Source organism: Argentina silus (assembly GCF_951799395.1).
Source record: "Argentina silus genome assembly, chromosome: 1".
Classification (NCBI taxonomy): domain Eukaryota; kingdom Metazoa; phylum Chordata; class Actinopteri; order Argentiniformes; family Argentinidae; genus Argentina; species Argentina silus.
In genome coordinates this window covers 21,330,925-21,347,475 of record NC_139655.1, presented here as the reverse complement: position 1 = coordinate 21,347,475, position 16,551 = coordinate 21,330,925, and the positions used below count along the sequence as shown (strand labels likewise).

At 43.9% G+C, this 16,551-nt stretch overlaps 1 protein-coding gene across 1 annotated transcript; it reads left to right on the top strand.

Annotated features, from left to right (window-relative positions):
* The first annotated feature begins 533 nt into the window (after positions 1 to 533).
* arhgef15b (Rho guanine nucleotide exchange factor 15b) lies at positions 534 to 14,083 on the top strand. The gene is made up of 16 exons (XM_083676183.1): positions 534 to 888; positions 4,696 to 5,245; positions 7,121 to 8,113; positions 8,191 to 8,245; positions 8,448 to 8,509; positions 8,918 to 9,174; positions 9,297 to 9,457; positions 9,668 to 9,820; positions 9,979 to 10,108; positions 10,377 to 10,451; positions 10,876 to 10,968; positions 11,104 to 11,258; positions 11,424 to 11,591; positions 11,724 to 11,809; positions 11,929 to 12,033; positions 12,358 to 14,083. Exons 2-16 carry the CDS (start codon positions 4,798 to 4,800, stop codon positions 12,525 to 12,527), a joined length of 3,111 nt encoding a protein of 1,036 aa, XP_083532309.1. The 5' UTR covers positions 534 to 888; positions 4,696 to 4,797; the 3' UTR covers positions 12,528 to 14,083.
* Positions 14,084 to 16,551: the final 2,468 nt, after the last annotated feature.

The following is a 16,551-nucleotide window of genomic DNA, read 5'->3' as shown; positions in this document are numbered from 1 at the left end:
CACACGTGTATATGTATGTTTGTAGTTTGTTAATGTTCATTATGGATTGCAAACGAAATCTGATTGGTTGAAGAGTTGTTCCCACTTCGAAACCACTCCAATGCATTCAGGTCGGAGTTGACCGACTTCTCCAATTGGGAGCTACGAGTTCCTGAGAAGCAAACGAACATACCATAACTCCCCCTTGGACACCTGTGAATGTGTGCACCTGTACTAATTCATATGCCCTTTATAGGCTACGCATAGCCTAGTGATAATGAACATTGATGACAATAGGGACCCATACACATTAGGTAAAAGCCCCTAAAAGCCTATACAAATTTTGCCTATCTAAATAAAAAATATATATTTACGAAATAATTCAGTATATTCTTCCATTTTTCCATCGTTGTGTTTTTGAGTATGTTTACTCAAGTGTGACAGGGCGAGTTGTGTGAGAGGAGAAAGAGAGATAAAGGGAGATGTGGAGAGGCGGGGGCACTGCCTCTCATAGACAACCCCACACCAGCGGACCAACAGCAGGCGCACGCAAGCAGGAAACAAAGAACTGGCAACAACGGATGATAATGCTCCCGAATTCACACCATAAAGAAAATGTAGCGAACAAATAAGGAATACTCACTGAGAACTACCCGATTTTTGTTTGAGATCAACGTTCCAGTTTACATTATCTATTGTTAGATTTAAAAATATTTGTGTGGAATTGATGAAGTTGATATCTAAGCGAAGAGCGCAGACGACCTGTTTAAATAGCCCATACGAGTTTTTTAATGGTAGGGGCGATTGATCTGGGCGACTGATCGGAGAGTTTCCAATCCAAGATCACAACAAGCCTGTACCTCTGGTTCGGTGTATGATTGAAGACGTCGCTGCGAATCTACTGTACAGGTGAGTTTTATGCACCTGATTCTGACCGTTGATTGACAGACAACCAAATGCCTTGTTATGACTTAGTTCCTCTCATTCAAATTGCAAGTTTTATTTGCAAACGATGTCCACACTATCCTATTTAAAGGGGCAATCTGGGATTGGTACATCAATTTTTGGACTTTGAATGATATATAGCCATTGCTTCTTGAATAATATAATTTATACATGTCTCATGAGCTTACTTCAACTTACCCCATTAGAATCCCTGTCTTACCTCATCAGAACCCAAAATATAAGCTTGTTTTACTGCATTGTTTGAAAACAATGTAATTGTAAAGAAACACTGTATAGCTTCAAAACATTGTTAAAACTATCATTTTAATCTCATGCGTGGTCAGTCCTTGCATCTATAGCTCTGTCTATGAATTTGGCAGTGGTTACATTTCGCCGCTTTGTTGTTGTTTGAATCCTAGATTGCCATTTTAAGCTTATCTAGGAATTTGTAAGTATACCCAGATATTAGCACTGTCATCCTTCCCTCTCTAACTTGGCAACCTGAAAGTTATTCCACACAATTATAGGCGACATTTTCCAATGAATTGAACACTGATCCAATATCCAATATCTCCATGACTGTATATATGTGTGTGTGTGTGTGTGTGTGTGTGTGTGTGTGTGTGTGTGTTCCAGTTGAGGCTGGTGGAGGTAGAAATCGGAGGACAGACTCCCGTTGGGGTTCCAGTTCAACTCACACCTTTTCCATGCCAACATATTCTTTCTAATGGCTATTGTCAGTCAGGCTACCCCAGACTCTGTGTCTGGTGCTTTTCGATTTCTCTCCCTAAGGCTTCCCCCAATTGAACACACTTACCCATTACACTGACATTTAAGAGCAGATGGCCAAATACATACACAGCATTTTGTTAATGGAGGTCCCCTTACTGTAAGTACTCAGGATTGTCAGCTTGACTGTCTTACTTAGTGGATCACACAATGAAAAATCTACAAAACTGAGTAGGTCATCACTAGGCACTCTGGGCTCTCTAACATTGATTCAGCGATACAATGCCTGCATGTTTTGGCAGACTGGTAGACTGCCCTAGTGACCTACTGTATCTGTCGGTCTGAAACACTAAAGAATGGTGCCATTGACTAAAACAGGTCAAGAAGCAAGGGCAGACAATAGAGTTTATCCATAGTGATTACCACAGACAGAGAGACAGGAAGAGGGGTGTACACCAAATTATTACACACACACACACACACACACACACACACACACACACACACACACACACACACACACACACACACACACACACACACACACACACACACACACACACACATACACAGAGTTAATGGATCCCTCTACATCTAATACAATATTGTTTAAAAATCTTTGTGTGTGTTCACCAGCAGTATGCTTCCCTACTCAGTTACACTGTTAGAGCCTGAGGCTAAAGCTGAAACCTGAATTCACAAACACATTGGCAAGTTGAAAGTTGTTAAGACTTCTAAGTTAGCGTTTTGCAGCAGTGAAGGATTTTTCTCAAGTGTAACAATGTGCCCGGGCAATCTTCCATGCAAAAAATGCAAAACTGAAGTATATACAGTGGATATGAGATTGTGTACAACTACATTAAGTGCTGACTACTCTCACAAAATGAAAGAACAAAAGGGGGAAGCTAGTGGAGTGGGTGTATGGTGTGTTAAAATGAAAGATTCCAATTATGTCCTCTCATAAAAGTATGTTAGACATTTCCGATACTCATCCATAAGCATTTTCCTCCTTCAAGAGACACTTTGCTATCTACTCATCTGTTGCTGCATGACCTTGCACACTATTTCTTGCCATAAACTCGTCAGACTAGCTAGTTCTGTTCTCAAACAACTCAAATAGAAAGACAAAGTCAGAGACAATCGCTGCTGCTGCTGCTTCTTCTGCTGCTTCTTCTGCTGCTGCTTCTGCTGTTGTTGCATTGTTGACATGCAAAAGACAACACACTCATCCAGCGATAAATGTCTCAGTCAGGATGTTGAAGCTGCCAATAGATTCATTTTATGTCTATACTGTAATGGTACCATTAGAGCAGTCTGTTGACTGGGTGTAAAACATTTGGAAAGATAGAGTCAATTTAGCATCTATAACATCCTTATAGAAAATGATAATCAACTCTGATTATTCCCTGTATTGACTGGAATTAAGTCGGTCAAACTCAAGATACAAGTCAGATACAGCTTTACAATCAAATTTCTGGGAGCAGTTTCAGGGAACAGTGCAATACTCTCCCTCTAGCCAAGCCCTCCTATAGTGCCTGATGACTCAGTATATGACTAACCCGTCTTGGTTTAATATTGCAACAGCTGTGGCTCACTTATTCAAAGTGTATGTAGGATCAAATCTGCTGATTTGCATTTTAGTGTCTCTATTTAAATTACCCCTTGATTAAATGTGTATAGTTATCTCATCACATTCTCACTTTACCCTTTTCTGGAAAGAAGGGAACTGAAACGAATATTGTACTTTCTTCAGCTGTTTGATTTGAATGTACCACATTACATTCAAATCAAACAGCTGAAGAACATCAGGGTATTGAATGCTATCAAATGTCATGCTTGATCAACCCTTCGGAATGTTGCCCACCCACTTGCATACCATACATTGCATACACCCATAGCTGGCATTCACATCATCTTCTTATAATCACTGACATCTGATTATTGAGTCATCAAATATATACGTGTGTATGTATGCATACATTAAAATGTTTCACCATCATAAAGGGATGCTTACAAAGAGACAGGTTCAGGGTGGTGGTATTTATATCATTATCTTTTCATTGGGGAAACCTTCACTTCACCTTCACCTTCACTCCCTTCATCTCTCCCGCACTTTGCTCTGTTGTTCATTAACCAGTGTTCAGTGTATAGGTTGAAACTGTCATAACACTAAGAAGCATAGGAGATTTGTCCTGTTATTGTCACGCCTGCTATTGTGAAACCTATTTTTGTCACTGTTTACCACTTCATAACAGTGTAATTACTTCAAAGTGGAATGGTTGCAAGGTGAAGAATGGTACTGTGTTGGCCAGAGTGTTGGAGTACTGTATGTATTGGAGGTGTGGTTAGCTGTTCATTATATTTGATCTGACTCTATGCCTAGGGGAGAAACACACACTGAATCTAAGAGGTCTATTTTACATACACACACACATACTGCAAATACTAACCAAAGGCACCTTCTGAAACTGTTATATTTGAAATGGGAATAAAAATATTGATTGTAATGTACATTCACTCAGAGTAATGTGGATGATGGTCTATCCTGTTGTGTTGTGTGATATTGATGTCACTATTACCTGATCGCAAGGCATCTGTGGTTTGTCAGCTGGTTTCTCAGAATAGCTGTTAATGCTGTTATAACCAAGGGTTTCATCTTCAGGAATGTTTACAGTGTTTTCAGAAGGCGCCTCACTTCCCAGTCCAAAGTTCCAATTCCTTCTCTCCAGAACAAAGTTCCTGTTCCTTGGATCCTTTTCACTTAGGGATTTCTACTGCAGCAACAGTGGGAGGATCAGAACAGAATTTGATTAAGGAATGATGCTTCAGGTTTTATGATGTGTGTGTGTGTGTGTGTGTGTGTGTGTGTATGTGTGTGTATGAAAAGTGGGGAATGCTCATACTATCCTTGCCATGTTGAGTTATGTCAATGCTGAGAACGTTATTATACAATATAATTACACCAGTGATGCACTCTCCTCTTTTATAATGTCAAACTCTTCATATCCTAACTCTCTCTCTCTCTCTCCCTGTCCTCTGCAGGTGAAAATGACAATTCGTCATTGACCCTTTTTCTTAAAGCCTGACCTCTATTGGGTCAGAGCCTGGATTGTAACACCCACTAGAAAAATATCACCCTTGAACATGTCCCTCCTGGAGCCTCCCAAACAACCCACATCCCCCGTAACCCCCAAACCGGAGGCCAAAACCCGGCCCCCCATCCCAAGGAAACCATCCCCCCAAAGTGACTCCCCCCCACTGGGAGAGAGGTGCAGCACAGCCCGGACTTCTGTGGGGAAGGTGAAGAGGATTGTGGACAGGTTTAGCCAGCCAGAGGCTACCTTGTCTGGAGTGGAGCAAACTGCTAATGGTATAGCCAAACCTTCCCCAACCCAAAAGTCCAAAAGGGCCCCCACCGTCAAGCCCAAACCAGCCCGGGCCCCCCAGACACAGCCAGGGGGAGAGCAGGCCCCACCACTGCCCCTGAAGAAAAGCCGCATTCTGCGGCAGCAGAGCAATCAGGCGAAAAGGGAAACCCTTGGAGGAGGGGAGGGGAGTGGTATCCCAGTCACTGTGGAGGGAGGACGATCAGGTAGGCCACAATCAGTCAATTAATCACGATCAATTGCATAATGCCTCTCACAAAACAACCTATGAAAGGGACTGGTCATTTGCTAGCAAAGTGACTACATATCAATGAGACATACATTGATTTTGCAGGTGACCTGCAAAACAGATCAGCACATGGAACAGATAGTCAGACAGACTAGACAGTGTCATCCACAATAAGTGATCTCAACACATAACGTATTAGTTTCAAAGCCTTTACAAGCCTCAACAATGAGCCCCACCCTATAAGCAAGCCTTGGGTAACAGCCAAGTTAGGTAAAATTGTTGTACACCTGTACACTTTTGTTTGTCAGTTGTAATGGCCACTTCTGTGAATTTCACATATACTGATATGAGAGCTGACTCTGAGGTCTAGACACATATAGAGCTCACTGAAGAATACACAGGTGTGGAGCCATTTCACGTCAGCCATAAAACAGGTTCTGTCAGCGTGTGTGTGTGTGTGTGTGTGTGTGTGTGTGTGTGTGTGTGTGTGTGTGTGTGTGTGTGTGTGTGTGTGTGTGTGTGTGAGAGAGAGAGTGAAAGGGAGGAGGCAGAATGAGGGAGTGGTGTCAATAGCTGAGGAACTGAGATTGAAGACAAGGTGGTTTATTTAAATCTATTAATTGTTCATTCTTATAATCATCAGTCTATATAAGCACACATTTTCTCAAGGCAGTTTTGTCAACCTTTTGCCCTTTGAATACCCACTAAATGAATAGATACCCTGCTCTAAATGAGTGACATGGTTTTGCAACATCTTTTGTGAGAATTCATTCTTAACAGTAAATTAAATGCACAATGAAACCTTACCAGTTGTAACCACAATGGTCTACTGTAAATAAGCATCTTAAAGTTCTCTTTTCCAAATGACTTCCACTATAAATTGTTCCTATTCTCACAATTTCTTTGTCTCGTACACTTTATTCTCGAAATGTGGTCAAGCTGCTTTGCAAGAGATTTATTTTTGTTTATCTGTTTTGATATTTATTTGTTCCTTCCTCCAGTTGGAAATAATTCCAGTTTCTTGTTTTTCTTGTTTTCCAGCAACAGTAGAATAGTTAGAAACTCTGTAAGCCTTGAGCCTAAGCTGTACAGCTTTGGACAAGAAGCCTCTGGCTCTCTCCCAGGCTTCTCTCATTCCAATGGCTACTTTTTCTCTCTTTTGTACACACTCACACAATTCTAATTTCTTGTTGTCTTTTAACCCCTCTCTCACGTGAGTGCATGCAAGCCCACACACACACACACACACACACACACACACACACTCTCATGCACACACTCTCTCCCTCACAATACCTTGTGACATGATTCAAGTACATTTGCATCGAATCATCTCAACTCCTCATTATTGTGTTTAGGCATGCTCGTTAGACATGGTTCTACTCCTTGAAGAGTCCTTAGAGCTCTATTTGCAATTGAACTGACTGGACTGTCCAGTTTGCGTGATGCATTCAGGCTGTAAGGCCTACTGATATTTACCATACCATAAAATAACTGAGGAGATGGAAAGGGCTCTCAGTGAAAGTGAGATGCCCTATCACAGGATACATATGTAGCCAAACAGACTTAGTAGGAAACCCATTCACACTGATCAGATAACTGCAAGATTTTTAAGTGTGGGCATTCTATCTAAAATGAGTGATCTAATGTGATTTCATTTTGTACATGGACCAAATCTTTATATACTTTATTTTTCTTTAAAAACATCAATTTTCCATTCTCTTTTCAAAAGAGCTTGCATTGAAACATTATCCTAATTTCATCCTGTTACATCTTATTATTATTACTGTATTATATATTATTACAGTATATAACTCTGGCCTCTAACTCTGTGTATCTCCCTCTCACCCAGAACCAGATGGCAAGGAGGTGGAGCTTCAGCTGATTGGAGGGGTGGAGGCAGAAGCTGAGCAGGGTTCAGACACCCCACCAAGCCCACGCTGTGAGAGGGACTGCAGCTGTGTGTGCCACGTCCAGCGACCTGGCATGATACTGGTGTGGGTGCCTGTGAATGAGGAAGAGGAGAAGGAAGATGAAGAAGAGGAGGAGGGAGAGGCAGAGGAGCATGGATTTGGTGTGGAAGTGGAGGAGGAGCAAGGAGGGGAGGGGGAAAGTGAGGTCGGAGATGAAGAGGGGAGTGAATCTTCAGAGGGAGATGAGAGTGAAGAAAGGAGGGTGAAACCCACCAAGGCAAAGTTCCACCAGTTTCTGGATGTGATGATTGCAGAGGGTAACAGGAGACGGTCAGACCCAGGTCCTCTGGTGGTGTTGACCTCCTTCTCCACAAAACGTCCCCAGTCTCCCCCCATCCCCCCCAAACGAACACAATCCCCACCCACCCATGTCAGAGCCCCCTTAGATGAAGAGGAGGACTCTATATATGAAGCCACTCTACTAGTGGTCGAGCCTACACCCAGAAAGACCTGTCAGGAATTGAATATCAAGGTCCGGAAACCTGCCCGTCGCTTTAAACTGTCCTCCAGCCACTCGGACCCTTCTTCAGAGTTCCAGCCTGATCCAGATCCAGCTCAGAGTATGGAGGACAGCCCTCCTGCCATCCCACCTCGGATTCCCCTTGCCCAGGAGAAGCCCAAAAACACCCGCAACCTCACCCCTGTGCATCGAGGGGGCATACCCCTCCCCCAGCCCACCGCAGAGGAGTGGCGGTCCCTGCGCCCCTCCTCCCCCAACCCCTCCACCAGTCCGCTGGGCCCCCACAGAGCCGCCCCTCCACCCCCTTCCAGCCCCCTCCTGCGCCATAGAGCCCCCCATCAGCCTCCCAAGACAGGTCAAGATGCCAGGAGACTCAGCAACATCTCACTCCAGTCTCTCGCACAAGCAAAGGGTTAGTCAAGAAGTCAGTGCCAAGCATTGTTTTCAGTAGAAGGGAGGTGTTGCTTATGCTTTTGTTTCTCCCTTTAGAACAAGAGGAGGACAGGGGCCCTGAAGGAGAGAAGGAGGACACAGAGGAAGAGCAGTAAGCCACAATCGTATTCTTCGCTCATCTCTCTTTCACCTGGCAGATGCCATCTCCCTCTTCCCTCACTCTCACTTGTTGTTATAATCTTGCCTCATATTACCTCAATCTCTCCACATCATACCTCTAATCCTGTTCTCACCCACTCTCCCGAGTCAGCTAGTTCTGCCCAATAACCCTCTGTCCCTCCTTCCTCTCCTAGACCCCCAGCAGCCCCACCCAGGAGGACATCTTCCACAGACTGGGAGTCCAGGCTGCAGGATGGTAAGATTACACGCAAACCAAAACCGTAATAGCCACTGTTAAATCAGGTTACAGATATAGAACCCACTGTAACATTAGACCACAGGAACTAAGTCATGATACATCATCATTGTTTGAATGTTATTCATAGTAGGAATGTCCTCAAATTGCTGGTGCCCTCTATACCTGGAAAAGCCCATTTGTTGTCTTTCATATTGTAGGCTGTGCTAACACACTGTAAAGGTCTGAGACAAAATGTATATATAAAGAAAATTAAAGAGTTCATTTTACTTATACAGTGTCAATTTCTCTGATCAGATATCTCCATAAAGAGCTTTTATTTACTTTACTGATATCTGACTTTACAATATGAGACATTGAGATGTAAAGACAAACTGTTTGACCTTTTAACTTTCACCGCTCTCCCAGAGCCTCTTTACCAAACCTATCGGGCCACCGTCATTACTAAGGAGATCCGCCGCCAGACAGTGTGCCGCAACATCAGCAAGGCCAGCGCTGACTATCAGATGGATTGCGGTGGCACGGGGACAAGCACTGGGAACAGGGCACCCAGGGGCAGCCCTGTGCACATCCCTGGTCAGAGTACCCTGTGGCAGGACCTGCCGGCTGTAAGAGACAGTGGGTTGCTGGAAGATCTCAGCCCTGAACAGTGCAAGTATCAGGAGGTGAGGAGTTTTCCACCACTACATCCCCTGATCAACATGAAAACTTTATACACCACTTTTGCTAAGTCGAACGAATGGCTCAGAAGTTGACCAGCCCCGAATCTCTCTCTCTCTCCATTCAGAGTATGTTTGAGGTGTTGACATCGGAAGCGTCGTACCTGCGTTCCCTGCGCGTTCTCACCGAACACTTCCTGGATTCCCGGGACCTGGAGGAGTCCCTGATTATCAGGGACAGGAAGACCCTCTTCTCCAACATTCTGCGAGTGCGGGAGGTCAGTGAGAGGTAAGAGACGGGGAGACAGAGAAATGGATATGCCAGGGAGTACATGGCTGAAAAAGCATGTTGTTAGAGGAAGGAAACTAGGGATAGTTTATGACTTGCATGGTACGGCAAGGTTAGGGTTAGATCAGGAATGCCCAATCCTGGTCCTTAAAGGCAACAGTGTGTGAATGCTTTTATTCTGAACCTCTAACAAAGCCTTTCACCCCGCAGGTTTCTGAAGGACCTGGAGGATCGTATGGACCAGAGTCTGTTATTTTCCGACATCTGTGACATCATCCACTACCACGGCCAACACAACTTCCCAGCCTACATCGACTATGTCCGCAACCAGATCTACCAGGACAAGACCTACACTTCCCTCATGTACGCATGGGTCAATTGCATTCTCTTCACCTGACAACTATAACGATAGTTGCAATGTGATATTTCTCCTCTTATTGTGTGTGTGTGTGTGTGTGTGTGTGTGTGTGTGTGTGTGTGTGTGTGTGTGTGTGTGTGTGCACGCGCGCACACCCCCACAGGAAAAACAATGTGCAGTTTGCTACAGTCATCTCCCGTCTGCAGGAGTCTCCTCAGTGCCACCGTCTCCCGTTCATGTCCTTCCTGCTTCTTCCCTTCCAGCGAATCACACGCATTAAGATGCTCATAGAGGTAAGGCATGATGGGAACTGTAGTTAATGGGAACAGTGATGTTGCTGTTTAACTCTTTCTTTAGCACTTTTATCAAAAAAATATCATCAGGCTTGTTTGTCAATGTCAGCATTTTTTGCTGAATCCATCCGTACAAACCACTTTAACCAGTAACAACCTTATGATTCATTCAAGCAAACACTTTGACCATATTACCTTATTTGATGTGGTTGTTGCAAACTGATGAATCCAGCTCCTGAGGAGTTGACCTCTTGTTGTTGTTTATCAGAACATCCTCAGAAGAACAAAGGAGGGTACAAAAGAGGAGCAGACAGCCTCCAAAGCCTTGGACTCTGTTTCTAAGGTAACCCAATGATCTACAGTATATACCCAATGGTCTATAGATCAGTGGTAACACCCTTCCTCTCTCAACATTCTTGACCGCTTTCCATTCTGGTCTGGAACAGTGATGTCAGCTGCCTGCTCCATTGTTTGGCTCTAACTGAAGGATATCCTATTGATAGAGCAGAGGGACTCACTGTCATTGTAGACTTACTGGTTTAAGTGAGGGATCTTATGACATTTGGGAGAAGTCCTAAGGAAAGGAAGGAACTTTATACAGTCAAAGGGGGTTTTCATGAAATATGAGCATTAAAGTATGTGGATAGTTTCTTGTCTGAGTGAGAAGAAAAGTCAGAAAAGCCTGCCAAGCTGTGTCATGATCTTATGTTTTTCATTTTCTTTCTCACACACTTTCTCTCTCTCTCACTCACTCATGCACTTACCAGATCATAGAGGAGTGCAACACCCAGGTGGGGAAGATGAAGCAGGTGGAGGAACTTATCCACCTGTCCAAAACACTGGAGTTTGACAAACTCAAGGTGAGTACTCACACACTCAAATACATTTGAGGCCAACATTCATCTCTCCATGGTGTTTATATACCTCATACTCTCTATCCCCTCTTGCACTTCTTTTCCTCTCGTCCTCCCCCCTTCCTCTCCTTCTCTCTTCAGGCCATCCCAATTATTTCCCAAACCCGTTTCCTGGAGAAACGTGGTGAGTTGCAGGAGATGGCCAAAGGGGGTACTATCTTCAACCTGCGCTCCAAATTCACCCCTGTCTACCTCTTCCTCTTCAACGACCTGCTCATCATTGCCACAAAGAAGGGGTGAGTGTGTCCTCAACCCTGGAGTATTGGGCCCTTATTTGAATACTTCAAAATTGCATCCTCATCAGTAATCACTGATCCAAGAATAAAGCTATAATTCAATTGATTATTAAATGAATCCATAAATGAATCAACAAATGAATTAATCACATTTATCCTGTGTAGTTCGGAGCGTTATGTGGTGATGGACCATGCCCACCGGTCCCTGGTGCAGGTCCAGTCTGTAAGGGAGGACTCTGGTCCCAACCCCAACTTGGAACACTGCTTCTGTCTCACACTACTGGAGAACCACCAGGGACGCATGATGGAGAGGCTGCTCAAGGCCCCCTCACAGTGAGTGTCCTGTGCACGTGTGTGCGTGTGCGTGTGCGTGTGTGTGTGTGTGTGTGTGTGTGTGTGTTACACGTTATGGGCCCTATTGTCAGGTTCACAAGCCCTCTCTCTCTCTCTCTGTTTCCTTCACAGGTCTGACTTGCACAGATGGATGGCAGCGTTCCCTAACCCCAGTAATCCAGACGGAGATGAGGAGGAGATCATATATGAGGACTGGGGTAAGTACAACTGAATCAGGAGCCAAGTTCCTCACAAGTTCCTCATTCCTCACACACTCATTCCTCACATACTATTTGCCTTTTTCACTTGATATTTACTGTGTTTGTGTGTGTGTCAGACTGCCCTCAGGTGCAGTGTGTCGAACCGTACATTGCTCAGCAGGCTGATGAGCTCACCTTGGAGCCCACTGAGATCATCAACGTGGTGCGCAAGACCAATGAGGGTGAGGGAGAGGAGACTCACATACTGTCCATCAGTAGCATGTTAGAAAAATACATTAAGTGTTCCTAGGTTCAATTCTGGCTAAGATCCACAGTGACAAAATATTTCTGGATTGAAATGGTGGAAAGAAAATTGTGCCAGTTTTAAACATCTCTTACGCCCAACTCTGCCTCTGTATGTTTTTATCCCTTCAATCCTCTCAACCTTAGCAGTTTATTGAGATGTGATGATTAGTTTGCATGATTTATATAAAAACATCTCCCCTTTAATTTACCCTCCCCCTCCCCATTCTTTTCCTCCTCTCCAATTCCCCTCCTCTCTCCAGGCTTGTATGAGGGCATCCGTCTGTCCGATGGGCAGAAGGGCTGGTTCCCTGTAGGGAATGTTCTAGAGATCACTAATGAGCATGTGCGGCGGCGGAACCTTCGAGAGCGATACCGAGTCATCCAGGCTGCCAGCATTGTTACCAACAACAAGGTGCGGACAATGCCTTAGCAACACGAGAGCGTCACAGTGGAGCGTTAACAGAACTTTGATGTATCAGTTGGGGAAAGCTTGAGAATATTAAACTGGACAGGAGAAAGTGAATGAGTGGCCGCATACCATCAAGAACTCTATGGAAATGAAGAGACTTCTGAGGAGATCTCATATCTTCTGATATGATCTTTTTTTTTTTTTAAACAATTGACTTGTGGAGGTTATGGGAGAATATGTTGTTAGGAAACTTTTAAGGACCAGGAAATGAAACATTAATCTACTGGGAGGAGAATGATGTTGATATGACACTATAATACCACAGAGAGGCCTGGATTTCTGCTGGACTTCCTGTCTGTGTTAAAAGATGGAAGTGTGTGTGTACACTGGATTTCAAACCCTTGCTCTTGATTTTATGGGTCATTTAGGTCAGTTCAGCAAGTGAACTCCTGTCCTCTACCAAAATATGTGTGTGTGACCCTTGAAGTTAAGCCTACTCCATAATGTCATTGTTAGGAAATCTCCAGTTCAATGGCCCATTGTACCACAATGTCAGTGAGTCTGTCAGTCTCATATATACTGTAAGTACTACTACTACTGCCAAGTGAGAGGCTATTTTCACGTCCATGATGTAACACAGGCTCCCATTTTGTTGCCATAGGAATGCATTGACAACCCATAATGATCACAGTCACACACATGCCAGTTAAGCCTATCATTCCTGCCATACCATGCCGACAAGGTGAACCGGAATATCCTTAAAAATCACAACCACACCCACAAGCCGTAGGGAGAAACCAAACTTTAGAATCAAGATAAGGAGACTGTTGAATGAATCATAAAGGACTTTCGTCTGTCAGATAAACAAATCAATCTTGGAAGTGCCTTTCAATTAATTTCACTAGAAGCACACATCTCACTACTGTCACACTCATCTAAGGTTGATAGTGCCATTTTGGACAGAACTCTTCAAAACTAATTCCAGATAGTTCTTCTGGTTAAGAATATACTTTATAGCAAACACTTCACTTGTTTGTGCTCTAATCATAAACTGAAATGTTCATAGCCTGACCACAAAACCTGTATATATGTACATGTATAGAAGGTGTCTTGGTAAAATAGAGCTTAATCGTGTAGTTGAGGCTTCTCTTACTGTACCAACCCTGATAGACATGACTGTACTAGCTCTGATGACCAATTCCAGACCAACCTCCAGCCCCTACACCTAGACACTTCTAATATATCTGAAAAGGATTGGATTGGTATAAGCAACATGCTAATCCAATCCAATTTGCCTTCAGATTTTTTATATGATGCTTGCATCCATCCAATCATGTCAGATCCACACCAAGTGCCAAGAAGTACAGTAGAGGCCAGGGGTTGTTTTGGAATTTGTCATAATGTCTGTCTGTCCATTTCCTGGCATTATAGCACCCCCTGTGGCTGAGTATTAATTTTGGGATTCTGTTGCAGATGCACTGTAGTGTACAGTATGCTGTATATAGTGTGTGTTTGAGTGGGGTTTCTTGTTCAAAACAATAGTGTTCTTAATAAAACTTGTGTTGTTTCCTACAGGAGAGGTGGGCTTGTTTCTACTCAAGTCTAAAAATAAAGACCACAGGCTAAAATGAGAAAACATTTATTAAATATTGTCAGATAACAAAATTAAAAACGTACATAATGCAATACTCAAGAAACCGGTAGTGGTTGAATATAGTACCAACTTGTAAACATGTTGTTAAATTTGTTTGGTTTTCTCAAACTGAACCTGAGAAAGATAAAGGAATGTGTGACAATCACATTATGTATGATATGTACACTTTGAGGTAGATTTAACTGAATAAAGACTGGAAAACTGAAATGGCACACCAATCAAACATGCTCTTAGTATGAGCAAGCACAAACAAGGGCATACTAACCAACAGACAGATGAGAAAGGCATTAAGAACCTAAATTGAACAGGGCCTGAGAACTACTACAGGCTACTGCCACATCACCATGTACCCATCTCTGGTATAGCAGTTCCTTCTCTGAGGCTCACTACTTCACACAATCTGCTCTGCCCCTTCCCCTGTGGGACCAACATTGATAAGGATGATGATGGAGATGAGAGATCTAGCAGAGGAGGCTCTCACAAACCTGCCCACCTGGGCATCCACTATCTCAGAATCCACCAGGGGCCATCCCATTTCTCCCCACAAAGTTAGCATCACAGATATGCTTCAGGCCTTCCTGTCTCCAGTTCCACTGGTCAATGGCAAAGGCCTGCGGACTGGACAGGTTTCACTATTTTTGAATGGCAGTGAACTAGACTCCTAGTGAGCACTACTGGAGATTCTCAGGGCTTCTGTTTTGCAGACTGCCCCGGCTCTGGCTCCGTGATCCCTCCTCATCTATCAGTGTCCCACTAATCATCCAGAGTGAGTAAGGCGTTTGCTGCCTCCAGCTCTGCACTTGACCTCTGGCCTCTATGATATGGCCCTATCTGCTCAATTGGAGAGGGAACGGACTGAACCACTTGCGGCTGGTTGAGGGGTATGTGGTGGTCTGTGGCCATGTGATCCACAGGTGATGCCCCTCCTTCAGAAAGGTCCTTCTGGGTAAGGGTGACAGGGTCTTGGTAGTGGAGCTTCAGTAGGCTGGTAATAGCCTGATCCTCCTCCAGGGTCAGCTGGATCACTGCCCGACTATGCCCCCTCTTTCTGGGCTTGGGTCTAGGAGCAATGGGCTGGTAGAGGGGGTCCGTTCTCCAGGTCGAACAACCCAGGTCTCTGGTGGGGTGTGGTCCTACCGTGAAGGGGTCTGGTCTGATCGGGGGAGCAAGGCCAGCAGACATGATGGGGGGAGGGGTGTTGAGGTGGAGGCACTCAAAAACCTATAGGCAAAAGGGATAAAGGAAGATGGAGATAAGAAAGAGAAGCAAGTGTTGTGTCAAAAGATACTGGTGAGGATGTTTGCAGAATAAAACATGTTTATCTTTGACTTCTGCTGCTTGAACACAGCATGGCTGTATTCAGTGAGTGCAGGTTAATGGCTTTATTTTAGTGTAAAATTATAAGACAAAGTTGCTGATTCTATGTGTAAGATAGATACACACTGAAAGCTGTCAGTTGTATTGTAAACAAAGTACAGCTGTAAACTGAGTTTCATTTGGGAAATCATCTAATCACAGCTAGCACTGTCACTACAATCAGCCCAAATGATGTACAAGTGCAAAAAACAGAGGGTCTTGAAACACACAACCAATACCCCGATTCATACTGTAGCCCCCCACTTACTATATAGACACAAACAGTGATTTCTCAGTGCCCCTGCGGTCACAATTTCCTCCCTCCCTTCTTAGTTTTAGCTCAGTCTGAATAGAAGGGGCAATCTTATTAAACTCCCCAGTCTGTCTGATCCCCCTTAATCTCTGACCAATCCCCCAAGTGGGTTGTTGTCCCTCCCAAACCCAAGGCCATAGGGACAATGGCCCACCTCCCCCAATCCACTTAATTAAAATATTCTAATCTGTAGTAAAATAGATAACCTCTTCAAAATGGCATTAAATATGACATGCTTCATAATTTAAATCAATACTCAGGGGAAATACTCTCTCTCTTTCGTTGTTAACCCACCTGCTTGTTAGCTTCTCAGGATTTCATTGCACAGGGTTCAAAAGCCTCAGTAAATGGTTAGGGGTAAGCTGTTGTCTGGGTTATACAACCCTCTCCCCTCCATAACCCGCAATTAATCAGATACAACATGACAAAGGACACAAAATAATATAACAATACGAGGATGACAGGTCTGACACATTGATGAGTGTGTGTGTGTGTGTGTCTGACCAAAGTTCTCACCTGCATATCGCTCACAATATTGGCCATTCTTCTCCCCGGGTGCATGGTAGGATCAGAGTAGAAGAACTCAGTTGGGGTCATTACTGGAACTGAAGAGGAAACAAAATAATTAAGTACAAGGTATTTGGTCCAGCTGCTGCTTCACTGTATTGCACAATTATGAAATCGCTCTGTTCTGACCTAGACAAAATACTTAATGTCAAAGG

Excerpts from the sequence above, each read along its gene's own strand:
- arhgef15b (XM_083676183.1), top strand. The coding sequence starts at position 4,798 with ATGTCCCTCCTGGAGCCTCCCAAACAACCCACATCCCCCGTAACCCCC. Across the intron at positions 10,969-11,103 it reads TGGAGTTTGACAAACTCAAG|GCCATCCCAATTATTTCCCA; the intron begins GTGAGTACTCAC and ends TTCTCTCTTCAG. Across the intron at positions 12,034-12,357 it reads GGTGCGCAAGACCAATGAGG|GCTTGTATGAGGGCATCCGT; the intron begins GTGAGGGAGAGG and ends TCCTCTCTCCAG.